The 13,170-nt window shown below is 69.2% G+C and overlaps 1 protein-coding gene across 1 annotated transcript in view; it reads right to left on the reverse strand.

The window, feature by feature from the left end:
- The window catches only part of COL7A1 (collagen type VII alpha 1 chain), a 36,284-nt gene extending 30,967 nt beyond the window's left edge, over window positions 1-5,317 (reverse strand). The window contains 10 exon segments of the mRNA XM_067303637.1: window positions 43-201; window positions 287-380; window positions 457-619; window positions 711-891; window positions 1,485-1,575; window positions 4,521-4,602; window positions 4,899-4,942; window positions 4,944-4,974; window positions 4,976-5,032; window positions 5,034-5,317. Of these exon segments, the coding sequence (XP_067159738.1) occupies window positions 43-201; window positions 287-380; window positions 457-619; window positions 711-891; window positions 1,485-1,575; window positions 4,521-4,602; window positions 4,899-4,942; window positions 4,944-4,974; window positions 4,976-5,032; window positions 5,034-5,317 (1,186 nt within the window).
- Between the last annotated feature and the right edge of the window lie 7,853 nt (window positions 5,318-13,170).

The raw sequence follows: 13,170 nt of genomic DNA on the forward strand, positions 1-13,170 counted from the left end.
GACAGCAGCAGCGGGGCGAAGGCAGCGCGGTGGCGCCCTTACCCGCCGGGCGCAGGGTGCCTCCGGTGACGGCGCACACGCGGCGCGCCATCAGCGGCACCAGGGAGCCGAGGATCTTGAAGTCGTTGACGTAGAAGAAGAAGGCGTCGGTGGGCGCCGAGGCCACGCGCAGCAGCTCCCCGCGGTCGGCGTTCTTGATGCCTGCCGGGGACGGGCGGCGAGTGAGGGCAGGGATGCAGACCCCCGCCGCAGCCCCGGGTGCCCGGCCCGCGGAGCCGTCGCTCACCCACGGCGAAGACCTTGACGCCCTGGCTCTTGAGCCGCGCTGCCGGCTGCTCGGCGTCGTCCTGCGACTTGCCGTCCGTGATGAGGATACAGATCTGCGGGGCCGGGCGAGAGCCGTGAGAGCCCGCGCGGCGCCCGCCCCACCGCCGGCACCTGCCCCCCCACGCCTACCTTGGGCACCCCGGGCCGGAGCTGCCGCGCGGGGCCGAAGAAGTTGTCGGCGACGTAGCGGAGGCCGGCGCCGGTGCGCGTGTTGCCGCCCTTGTAGCTGAGCTGCTGGATGGCCTTCCTGACGCCCGTGCCGTTGGCGTGCTGGGAGAAGGCGAACTCCACCCTGGGGCCCGCACGGCACCCTGTCACCACCGGCGGGCACGCGCAGCGCCCCGTCCCGTCCCGTCCCACCCCGTCCCCTCCGCAGGGCTCACCGCGGCTCGTCGCTGTACTGCGCCGCGGCGAACCGCACCGCCTTCTCGCCCACCACGTGCACGAACGGCCGCACCAGGTCCTCCATGAAGGCGCGGACGATGCGGAAGTTGTTCCTGCCGATGCTGGACGAGCCGTCCACCAGGAAAGCGATGTCGGCCGCGTACACGTTGACGCAGACCTCTGCGGGGCGGCGATGGTGCTCAGGGCTCCTGCCCCGCGGCCGCCGGCGGCACCCCGAGCACTGCTCCCCACCGCCACCCCGGAGCGCCTCAGTCCCTTGGCTGGATGTTAGCCGGATCAGGCCCTGGCACCTACTACAGCCTTCCCAAAAAGCACCCTGGGGTGCCCCAGGGCACCTCGCTGCAGGGCTCTGTCCCTGCTTCTCGCGCTCCCACTGCACACGAAGGCGGGTGCCCCCCTCTAGCAGGGCTCCCCGTGCCCCCGCCCAAGGGTTCGGGGTGTCACACCGGGAAGCGAAACCCCCCGGACTGAGAGAAAGGGCAGGTGAGTGTCCGAAAGGGGGATCCACCCCGCTGGTCTGAGAACAGTGGAGAGGGCAAACTCGTGACGCCTACAGCCAGGTCTCCATAGTGCCATGGCCTGAGCCCGCAGAGGGGACACCACAGGCCTGTCCGTGGGACAGCAAACCAGGCGGCCGATGCTCCCCACGTCCCCTCTGCGGGTCCCCGCGACACACGGCGCCAGAGGGGGGCCAGCCAGGCCCCGCTCGGCCCGGCCGAGCTGCGCCACGGGCGCTGGGGCTCGGCACCCACCTTGGCTCCTCTTCTGCACCGCGACGGCTGGGGACCCCAGGAGCGTGTGGAGCACAGCGAGGAGCAGGAGCCGGCCGCTCATCGTGGGGGCCTGCGGGACAGCGGGGAGAGACACTGAGAGCAGGGGGCGGCAGGGACAGCACGGGGACCCTGGGGGGCTCCCAGCCCGGGGTGGGCAACGCCGCGCCGTGCCGGGGTGCCTCTCACAGCCACGCAGTGGGAGGGCTCTCCATCCCCCCTGGGACGAGCCGTGGGGCTTTGGGGAGGCGATGGCGGGGGCACACGAGTGCATTTAGGGTGGAAGTCATAAAAGCCACCACGTGCACCCCGAGCCGGTGGCGCAGCCTGCAGCGGCGCGAGGAGGGCACGGTGGCGGGCGCACGCCGCGCGTGCCGCCGCCTGGCCCCGCTCCAGCCGGCTCCCTGCCTCCTTCCCGTTAAGCCTGGCTGGGCCTGGCCCGCGGCCCCGCTCGCTGCCCACCGGGCTCGGAGGAGCCGGGGCCCAGCACCGTGCGGCCCAGCGGAGCACCGGGCCCTGGGGTGTGCGCGGCTCTGCCTCGCATCCCAGCCCTTCCCAGTCCCCTCCTCCCACCGCACTCCTTCCTGCCTCCCTGCTCCAGCCGCCCGGCCGCCCTGCCCGCGCTCGCTGCTGGCTCCTGCCCCGGCCGCCGCGGGCGTCCCCTACTCACGGGGGCTAGGTGCCGCCCCAGGACGGGCAGCACACGTGGGGCCCCCGCGCAGGGCCCAGTCCCCGCGAAGGGGGACGCGTCCCCACGGAGGCGGCGGGGTGGCGGGGAGCCGGGGCAGGAGCGAGCTGCTGGTGAGCACCCACACCCTGCTCCTTCCCGCGCGCCACCGGCCCTGCACGCAGCGGGGCTGCAGGGGCACCCGGGCCCCGGTGCCGGCTCCTCACCCGCACCTCGGCCACCAGGGCCGGGCTGGCACAAGCGTGACAAGCACGTGCGGTCTCTGCCCAAGCAGAACGTAACCAAAGCGAAACCGGGACAGGAGAGACAAGCAGCTACCCCAGCGCGGAAGGGAAACCGAGTGTCTAAAGACACCTGAACTGCGCGGCCAGCAGCCAACCCCAGCTCCCCCACCGGGCCAGCGTGGGAAACCCTTGCAGCAGCCCTGCAGGGCTCCCTCCCTTCCTCCTCTGCCGCCTCCTCTCTTCCCCAGCCCAAACCCAGCCCCAACGCAACCCACAGCGCCCCAGCCCCAGCCCTGTCCCTGTCCCAAGGCAGTCCACAGTGTCCCAGTACCGTCCCTATCCCAAAGCAACCCACGGTGTCCCAGCCCCATCCTCATCCCCATTCCAGCACGACCCGTAGTGGCCCAGCACCATCCCTGTCCCATCCCCATGCAACCCGCAGTGCCTCAGCACCGTCCCCATCCCCACGCAGCGCCTCAGCACCGTCCCCATCCCCACGCAGTGCCTCAGCACCGTCCCCATCCCCACGCAGTGCCCCATCCCTGGCCCCATCCCCACGCAACCCACAGCGTACTGGTGTCCCCGTGCCCGTCCCCACGCCCGTGCAACCCGCAGCGCCCCAGCCCCGTCCCCAGCGCCCCGCAGCCCCGCGGCGGGTCCCCGTGACAGCCCCCCCGGGCCGGGCCGGGCCGCGGGAGCCGCGCCCGGGGGGCTGCCGCGCCCGGGAGCCCCGGCGGCGCTCGGACTCACCTGCCTGCTCCGACGGGGCGCGGCGGGGGGCGCTCGGGCCGTGCAGAGCCGCGCCGAGCCGAGCCGAGCTGGTCCGCGCCGAGCGGAGCCGGGCGCAGGCGGTGCCGGCGCGCAGCGGCCCCCGCCGCTCCCGCCCCCTTTAAGCGGGGCGGCCCGGAGCGCGCTGCCGCCGCCGCCGCCGCCGCCGGGGGGGGGGGGAGCCGAGAGGGAGGGCGGGGGCACGCGCGGATTCGGGGAGGAAAGATGGTCTCGTTGTCCTCCCCCCCCCCCCCCCGGCCCCAAAACGCCACCCCTGGCACTGCTGCCCCGCCGTCGCGCAGGTCCTGCCCCGCGCACCCCGCGCCTCCGGGGCGCAGCAGTCACTGCGGGCGCCCGACCGGCCCCGCGCTGTGCCCCGCTCCCGCGTGGGCCTCCGGCACCGTTGTGGCTCCGTGGCCGCCAGGCTCCAAGCCCAGGCCTGGGCGCGCGGAGCCACGCGGGGGCTGCAGGCCCCCTGCCACAACACCCCGTCGCGGGGAAGGAGCGCCGGGAGCAGCCGCTGCCGCCATGGGCTGCGCCCAGGACCCGGGCTGGAGGGCTCTGCGCCCCCTGAGCCTGGTCCAGCAGCCCGGCACGATGCCCCGCAGCCATCCCGAGAGGGAATCGGGCCCGTGGGGAAGGCTTTCCGTGGGGCTCGTGATGACCGAAACCTCAGGGCAGAGCTGAAAAGGCCCTGGTTAGTCTCAAGGCAGTTTCCCCTTTGACATCTCTGTCCTGGATGTTCCCAGGAACATAGTGAACGGCTCTGGGACCAGGAGCCGGCCACACACGTCCATCAAACCCACGTGGAAGTGTTCCCCGGGACCTCGGGCAACACAGGGCACTGCTTGTGCCGGGAAAGGCGAGGTGTGGAGCAGCCCGGCGGCTGTGGCCTGCCCCGAAGATGGAGGAACGCGCGGGAAAACCGCCTGCGCCGTGACTCCAGCTCACGAGGAGACTAAACGGAGGCGACTCCGCTCCAGCACGGCCTGGCGCGGCTGGCCCCAGCTCCCAATGCCTGTGGGGGGACCGGGGACCCCATGGCGCCCCGGGGGGGCACCCCCAACCTTGCCGCAGCCAGCGGGGCTGTGCCCGGAGCATGCACACGTGGGCTCCTGCTCCTCCTCTCCCCAGGGTGCAGCCCTGCCTCTCAGCAGGCCTCTAGCTCCGGGGCGCCCTACGGCACCCTGCCGCTCCCCGCTCCCCTCCGTCAGTGCCTGCCGCCCCGGGGCCGAGCCAGGCTCGCAGGCCCCCAGCGCTTGCCCTGTGCCGGCAGCCTGCACCCTGCTCCCTGCAGGCACCCGCCTGGCCCCGCACCCCGCGTACCTGCACCCTCGCAGGGCCGCGCGGGGCCACCGGCCCAGGGGCTCCCCTGCGACTCCCGGCGGGGCAGCGGGCAGGTCCGGGGGCATCTTCCCGCAGGCAGCGAGGGGAGCGAGCCCAGGGGCCCGGGGCCACCTCAGAGCCGGGCGCCCGGGGCAGGGCCACCTGCCGCCGAGCAAAGATGCTCCGGGGCTGGCTGCAGGCAACTTTCCCAGGCACACACTGTTCCCAAGCAGGGGAGGAGCGGCTGTGCCCCCGCTCTTCTTAAAGGCGCAGCGAGCAGTGCATCCCCTTCTCTTCGCTAGCCCTCCCTTCGTTAGGCCCCAGCCCCGGCCCCCAAACCTGGCCTGCGCGCTCTGAAGTTCACCGTGGCCGTGCATTTCTCCCTGCCCGGCTCCGCAGGTCCGGCCCTAGATGCGGTGTCCCCAGGTCAGGACCAGTCCCCAAGCCCTCCTCCCTCCTGAGCTCGCTTAATGAAGGCAGGGCGGCCTGTCCCAATTAGACAAGGGGCTTCGTTAAACAAGGAGCGGAGGGGGCTGCCAAGGGCTCGGCGCCCGGCCCAGGGCCCGGAGCTGGCGGAGCAGCCGGGCCGCGGGCGGCTCGGATCTCCCCTCGCTAACGGGGGCAGAGCCGGTGGTGCGGCAGAGCGGGCTCCGCAGGTGAAGGCGCCGGGGCACCCCGCGGGAACTGGAGGGGGGCAGGCGGGGGTGCCGGGTCCCCCCAAATCGGAGCGCCTGTGCCGGCGGCGGTGGCGGCAGGAGGCCCCCCGCGGCGTTTCCCGGCTGCCCGCGAGGCGCGGGGTGCCCCCGCATACCAGCGCGAGGGAGGAATCCGTGGCCCCGGGCGCGGGGACGGCGCCGCCTCGGCACGGCGAGCGCACCAGGTGCGAGTGAGTCACGCGGCCGCCCCGCGCCGCGGCACGCCGGGCCCCGGCTGGCGAGGGCCTGCGTCAGCGCCGAGGGCCCCCCCTCCCCTCCGCCCTCCCCGGGCCCCGCGGGAGAGCAACTCGAGGGATCTGCGCCCCGTCCACCCCGCCGGCCCCACGCTCCGGTGCCAAAGCCTCATCCCTCTTCCCGCTCCCTGCCTCCCTCCCTGCGACCCGCAGCCAAAGCCTGGGGCACGGTCCCCTCCCTCTGTCCACTCCGGGAACCTCCTGAACAGCCAGCGGCCCCATCCCAAGTCTCACAGGTTTGCATCCAGGTCCCTGGTGTGCAACCCCCCCCCCCCCAAGGCAGCCCAGCCCTGGGATTCCCCATGTGCTGTCCCGGCGTGCCCCGGAGCGGAGCGCTTTGACTCTTCCTCGACGCTGCTGGGGCTGAACGCAGCCCCTCGCCCCGGCCAGCCCCGCTCGCCAGCCGGCCGCGTGCCCGCCGTGGCACACGTGCACGGCCTGAGCTGCCCTGCAGCCACCTCCGCCCCGGCCCGCCGCGAGCCCGTAATCCTCGGAGCATCTCCTGGGCCCCGTGTGCCCTGTGTTTCCTGTCTCGCCCCGGCAGCATCCAGCCCGGCAGCGCCCTGCGCCGGCTCTGCACCCCACGGGACGGTCGCGCCAGCCCCAGGCATGCCAGCTCCCGGCCCCAGCGTGCCACGGCTCCAAGGCCCGGCAGCTCCCCCCCGCTGAAACCAGCCCCTGGTCCGCCCAGGGAAGCAAAGGCGAGCGGCCACCGCATGCGTTTCCCGCGTGCGCCCGAGCCCTGCGCTCGCCGCCTGGATGTCCCCATCGCCGGCTTGATGCGGAACGAGGACCTTGCTTCCTGCGGCTCAAGGTGAGGGTACGAGCTCCGAACCAGGAGGGCAGGAAACGAGTCACTCGGCAGAGCTGAACCGTGGCCCGGGCACCCGCTCGCGGCAGCGTGAGCCGTGGGGCTTGCGGCCCCGGGTCCGGCAGCCCTCTGCCCACGTGCGCCAAGCGCAGCGGCTGCTGCCGTCAGCCCCGACCCAGCACGGGCGCTGCCCCAGCACCGGCTGGGGCGGTGGGCGCAGGAAGGGGGTGCTGGGGGAAGCCGTCCCCATCTCCGGCACTATTAAATTCGGGAGCCCCCAGCCCTCAGGTGGGGAGGGAGCTGAGTGCTGGATGCTCGCTGCGGACGGGAGGGCCTGGCGGGCAGATGCACCTGGGCTCTGCTCCTGGATGGCACCGCGGCGGCAGGGGAGGCCGGGGACGGCAGCCGGCGGTGCCCCCGGCAGCTGCGCTGATGCCTGCGCAGCGGAGCAGACGGTGACTCACGCCGCCCGGCCGTGGCCGCGGGCGCTGCCGGGGAGCCCTGCGCGAGGAGGCAACCCCGTGGCGCGGCGGGGCAAACGCGGGTGCGCGGCTGGGCTGGCGCCTTGGGGAGCTCCCGGGCTGGGAAGGGACTTGCTGCCCCCAGAAGAAAAAGCAGAAGGGGCAGCAACCTCCGTGCAGTCACGAGCTGGTCAGTCCTCAGCTAACACCAGCCAAATCCGGGCATGCCGGGCTGGATGAGCGGCAGCCCCGAGGCACAGCCGGCCAACGAGGGGCTCTGCCTCCGCGGGAGTTTGGGAGCAGGGGGCAGGCAGGCGAGGGGGTCCCCGGGAGGGGAGCAGGGGGGAGCCGGCGCTGCGGTTAGCGAGGCAGGGAAGCGTGGGGAGGAGCAGCTGGCCGGGCCAGAGCGGGAACCTCGCCTGCCGTGGGGGCCGGTCGGGACACGCTCCAGGAATGTCTCCCAGCACCAGCCACCGCCGCCGGCTCCCCCGCCGCGCGGCACCGGCACCCAAACCACCCACCCTCCCACGGGCCCCGCAGCCACCACCAGCCCGCTTGGGGCGAAGGGGGGAGACCACCCAAGTGCCAGCACGGCCCCGGCTGCTTTTTGGGGAAGGAGGCTGCAAGGGCAGCTCCGCGGGCTGCCGGGACGGGTGGCGAGGGGAAGGGGCAGCCGCTGCCCTCCTCCAGCCCCCTCTCCCGGCGCGGCCCCCGCGCACCGCCAGCGACATCCCGCCGCACCCCAGAGCCGGGAGAGCTGCCCTCTTCGCCGGGGGCTCTGGGGATGGCGGGAGTGAGGGAGGATGCTGCTGGGGTCGTGGCCGCGCTCGAATGCGGAGGAAGAGCGAGGGAGACCAGTGGGGGGCAACACGTGTCCCGGCTCTCCCGCTGGGCTGCCGCACGGGGGAATTTTTTCCCCTGCCTGCAAACTGTTGTGTCTGGAGCCCGCAGCCCCGACGCCGCCAGCACGGCCGCACGGCAGCCCCTCCCGGAGCTGCGCTGGACCGCGGCCGGGGCTCGGGAAGCCAAGGGTGATGCCGCAGCCCCGGTCAGGCTGACCGCACGGCGGGCAGAGCCGGGGGGCTCCGCGGCGAGGGAGGGGGAAGCCGGCACCGCTCCGCCTCCGCAGTCCTGCGAGTGCTGGCGGTGCTCCACAACAGCACGCGGCCACAGAGCCCGGGAAGGGAGGACAGAGGCGGGAGCCGGCCCGTGCCGGAGAGCCCTCCGCAGGGCCCGGGGCTCGAGGTGCCCTGGCCGACGGGTCGCCTCCACCAGCCCCCCGGGAGCCGGTACAGGGCGGCGCGGAGGAGCGTGGGGGCCCAGCGCAGCCCCCCGGGCGGCTCTGCGGAGCACGGTGGCCCCGGGACTCCCCGAGAGGCCGGAGGACCGTGACGGGGGTGACGGCTGCGCCGCTGCCAGGGGCCAAAGCGCCCCGTGCCGTGCACCTGGCCGGGGGGGGGGGGGGGTGGGCGGCGGGCCAGGCCGGGCGCAGCAGCAACCCCGCACGCACGCAGCGGCGGCAGCGGCGACCACCCACATGGCCTGGCTCATCCCGCAGGAATCCGGCTTGTCAACAGCATGGGGCTGCACAACAAGCCGACGTCCCCGGGGGGGGGGGGGGGATGCCTCGGCCGGTGGGGACGCAGGGAGCAGGCGCAGCGAAGCTCCGTGCAGGCTGGCGCTGCCTCCCCCACCCCGTGCTCGCGGCCCCCGGGCCTTTGCTTGCCCTAGAGCCAGCTCGGCTGGCACGGCACAAACCATGAAGGCAGCGCTTACGGCTCGGGAAGGGAAACGCCTGCCTCTTCCAAGGAAAAGCCAAATTTGCAGCCTCGGGGCACTTCAGTTCGGCTCGGATTAAAGAGCTCCTGGCCCGGCCCTGGCTCTCGGGCAAAGGGGGGTTGCAGGCAGCCCCTGGGTGCCGAGTGCCTGGCACCCACCCGGGGCACTCCGGGACCGCTGGGCTCTGGGCGATTCTGTGCAAGACGGGGAGCGGGGGGAACCCGCCACAGAGCACCAGCAGGGCCGGGGAGAGCAGAGGGAGCGGTTTTCCCCGGGATACCCGCGGGAAGGAAGACGCGAATGAAAGCGGAGGTGACGGAGAGACGCCGGCACGCGCTCGCTCGGGGCTTGCATGGGCCATGGCCGCGCCGCGCGGAGCATGACCGGACACGCCGGGCGGCTCAGCCAGGCGGTGCCCGCCCCGGCTCCCTATCGCCGCGCGCCGTCAGGCGGTGCAGAGCCCCGGCGCACGGCCGCACGCAGCCCGGGGGTGCCCCGGCCCGGAGGGTCCCTGTTAGCCCCCAGCATTGCCGCCAGCACTGCGCCCTGGCCTGGCAGCGGGATGCAGAGTGGAAGGCGGCATTCCCAGGACAGCCCGCAGGCAGCGCGGGGGGCTGCGGGGGCACCGGGGAGAGCAGCTCGGGGCAAGGCCGGGTGAGCGGTGCCTCCCCGCAGCGCGGGGGGACGCAGGAAGACAGATCGTGTTACCTGAAACGCCAACGTCTCCGGGCACCTCGAGCATCATCCGGCAAGGAGGGCATTGCAGGCAGGACCAGGCAGGGTGCCTGCCATCAGGGGAGCGTGCAGCGCCCACAGCCCCCCCCCAGCACCAGCGCCTCCGCACCCCCCGACACCCTGCTAGAGGGGGGGCAAGGGCTGCAAAGCCAGCACGACTTCGGCTCCAGCCCTTCTCTCCCCAGCCCGGCCGCGTCCCCGGAGCTGGCAGCAGCCGGCGCGCAGGGCGCAGCCGCCTCCCCTGCGTGCTGCCCTGCAGGCAGGACCCGCAGCAGCTGCTCTGCCGCCCGTCTCCAAGTTATGCCCTGCCCAGGCGAGGGGGAGAAGGGCTCCCTGGCTCTCTGCACGGTACGCGGGCCGGCCGCGGGCTAACGCAGCCGCAGGAGCCCCCGCGGGCCCTGGGAGGGGAGAGGCGAATCCCCCGCTGAGCAGCTGGAGCGCAAAGCAGCGCGGCAGGGGAGGACAGCAGGCGAGGGGAGCACGTGCTGACGGAGCGGCGCTCAGCAACCGCTCGCCAGGCAGGGAGGATGAGTGGCAAGAGGGCAGCGAGCAAGCCTGGGAAGCTGGAGTTGTTCCCGGGATGCTGCCAGCTGTGCAGCAAGAACCAGCTCCTTGCTGAGGTTTAGTGCCGCTTTATGGGACTCGGAGCATTTGTTCCCCCTCCCCGTGCTCCAGATGACAACAGTCAATGCCACTCCAGTTGTGGTGGCCCAGGGCAGATGTAATCCCAGGGAAGGAGAGTTGCCACGAGGCACAGCTGTAACTCCAAGGAGTCAGCGCTCGGAGGCCCCTACCCCAGCGCCGTGCCTGATGAGGCCCGAAGGCAGGGCAGCGATGGCGCGCTGTGCCGGCACCCCTGGGCAGCCGGACTGCAACCCCAATCCCTTGTTGCTGCAACACCACTCGCTGGGGACACTCATCACCTTCCCCCACGTGTGCACCCTCCAGGCCTCCCTGCTCCGAGGCAGGGTCTCTGGGAAAGGCTGGCCTTTGCTCCCTTCCCTGCTCTAACTGTCTAGAGATCCTGCTCTGACTTCCCCACTTTGAGTCTGGGATGCAGATCTCATCGCTATGAGGACAGGGTAATTGCTCGACGCTTCCTCCCTGCCTCTATTAAAGCGTTTCACAACCTGCATCACAGCGCCCCCCCCCCCAAAAAAAAAAAAAAAAACTACCTGCGGCTGCATATAAATTTTTGGCAACTCTTATGAAGAGCCCCCATCCCACTCTTCATAGGGCTTGGCTGATCCTTGCGCAACGGACACCCGACCAACCCGTACAGAAAACCAAGCACACATTTCCTTGCGATTCAAGCACCGGCAGGAGACGTGCGCTGCAGCACTGCAGCCCAGCAGGCAGCGGCTGGCACGTGCTCAGCCAGGGAGGGGACAGCACAGCTTGTACCAGGGGTGGCAGGGGCAAGAGAGGCCCCTTCCCAGCACAGGCGGGGACATGGAAGGGGGACGTACGTCTGGAGAGCTGAGGCCACACTACAGCCTTCAGTAAAGAGCGTTTTGGAAAGGAGAAATGTCTAAGCCTTTGCTAGGCCAAGTCTTGGGTTCTGCGAAGGGCACACAGAAGCTCCTTTGCAGGTAGGATGCCATCGCGCCTTCCCGTACCAGCGTTATGCTAGTTAACAGCACAGGGAGAGAGGAGCTGCAACAACAATCCCAGCTGCTGTGGGATACCGCAGCAGGCATTTCACGCTGCAGCCACAGTCCGTGGGAAGGATGATAAAAGTTTGGCCAGTGCTAGGTGGTGCCTGGCTGATGTGGGGGAGAGAAAACCAGGCAGCCCCATGCCTCGAGGACCAGAGGCTGCTGGAGGAGAAGGGAGCAGGAGGCAGCACCACTGCTGATGGGGCTGCAGCCTGGGCATGGGGAATTGTTCTCCAGAGGGATTTGTGCAGTTAACGAGACCAGACTTGTCCTCAACGCTCTCCCCCAAGAGGCTGTGCCATTGCTCCTTCAGCTCTTTGGCTGGGTGCCCGACTCCAGAAGAAAAGAATAAAAAGGACAAAACATCCACCCTGCCCCGTCAGGGTGAATCGCTGTCTGTCACCATGGGAACTCCTCTCCTGCGCAGACCCATCCAAGATGACTTCATATCTCCATCAAGCAGGAGGGCTGCGTCACCAGCATGGCATAGGGCTGCCATCCACATACATCTCATGCAAGGACCTCTATAGACATAGCAGAGGACATAGGGCAGGATTCCCCAGACCTCCACAGGGAAGGCTGATCACTTCAAGCAACCTTCCCACAGAGGACAGGGATATGGTCTGCATTCAAACAGGTTATCCACAGAGGAACAGCAACGGGACCTCTCAGAGCTGCAGCTGGTTGCAGAGAATATATTTCTCCAGCACCTCAGCACCACTCCTCATTGCCATCTGAAGGACAAAAGGGTGCAGGATCCTGCCTTTGGCACACCACCACCTCCAGGAGTTACCTTGGATCCCAGAGACCTCAGCCCACTCCGTCCTCCTCAACAAAGCTGGGGTGACTTCACCTGTGAGTCACCGCTTTGCGTGTGCAAGGCAGCAGCCGGAGATATTTGTGTTCCCATGTCATAGGGGCTCCTGCCAAGCTCTGCGCATCTGGAGCATCTGTAAACAAAGCAGGGGAAGCATGAGAGCCACGCTGGAGAGCCTGGCTGGAGGCAGGGGGACCTTCAGCCTCACAGCAGTCGGTGCTGGGGGAAGGGGTGGAAATGCCTCTGCACAACTGCCACGTGGAGCCCAGATGCTTGGGACACACACACACACAAGGCTTAAGCGTGCTTACCAGATGCCTCTTCCTGGAAGTCTCTTCGGCACGCCAGGGTACTGCTCTGTGCCAGATGAGCTAAGGCAGGAAGTCACTATGGACAGGCTGCTGTTGGGCTCTGCCTGTCATTCCAGTTCCTAGAGCTGCTCTTGCCGTTTCTTGCCAGGTTTCCTGCCCCCATAAGACAGCTGGGTTTCCACCTTCAGCCCTGTTCCTTCCCCTTTGCCAGCATTCATTCAGCAACTCAAGCCTCCTCTCTCTAGGCATCCACTCTGCAGAATAAAGGCTTTGGGCATGTGTCTTCTCACCCCCTTGATGAACACAGGTTGCAAGGGACAGGCACTGCAGCAGGACAAAATCCTTAGAAAGTTTTTCTTTCAAATGTCTATAACAAGATTCTTCATGCTGGGCTAAGGCTCAGAGACATGAAAGGAGCTAGATACCTTGCTGCTTGAACCAAGTGATGGAGCAGCAATAGAAGTTCAAGGAGGGAGGTGCCTCCAGAGTGTCTGATGGATGATTAGCAAATGCACTATTTCTATTGACACCTCCTGGACAGAAACCCTTTGCACCTACAGACCAGAGCTGGGACCTCCTCAGGCTGCCACCCCACAGGTGATGTGCACCCAGCCAGGAGTTGGGGTCTAGGGGAGTTCTCCTCCCTGAGGCACAGGGAATAGTCATCACCCAGTGCTCTCACCTCTCAGCCTGATGAGCGTGGCCACCCCCAGGGAGGTGCTTTGCTTCTAATACCTCTTCTGGGCCCTCTGGGAAGGGGCTCAAAGGGCATCAAAGCCAAACCTCAGCCTAGCAGCCCCAGTAAAAGCCTCAGAGCCTTGAGGTGAGAACGTGTGTATGGGGAGGGGAGCAGGAAAGAAGAGACTTGCATGGAAAAGTGAGAACCATTGATCTTCTTTGGACAGCCTGGTGGGGCTAAAGCAGCTTTTAATGAGGATGTTCAGGGCCAAACTCACCACTTCCAGAGAAGCTGTTAAAGAGACGAGACAGGAAAGCGAGGTGGTGGAGTTGCTCTTTATGTGAGAGAGCACCTGGAATGTATCGAGCTGTGCCTAGGGGTGGATGAAGAGCGAGTCGAGAGCTTATGGGTAAGGATTAAAGGGCAGGCTAGCATGGGTGATACTGTTGTGGGTGTTTACTA

Source organism: Apteryx mantelli, chromosome 12 (genome assembly GCF_036417845.1).
Source record: "Apteryx mantelli isolate bAptMan1 chromosome 12, bAptMan1.hap1, whole genome shotgun sequence".
Lineage (NCBI taxonomy): Eukaryota > Metazoa > Chordata > Aves > Apterygiformes > Apterygidae > Apteryx > Apteryx mantelli.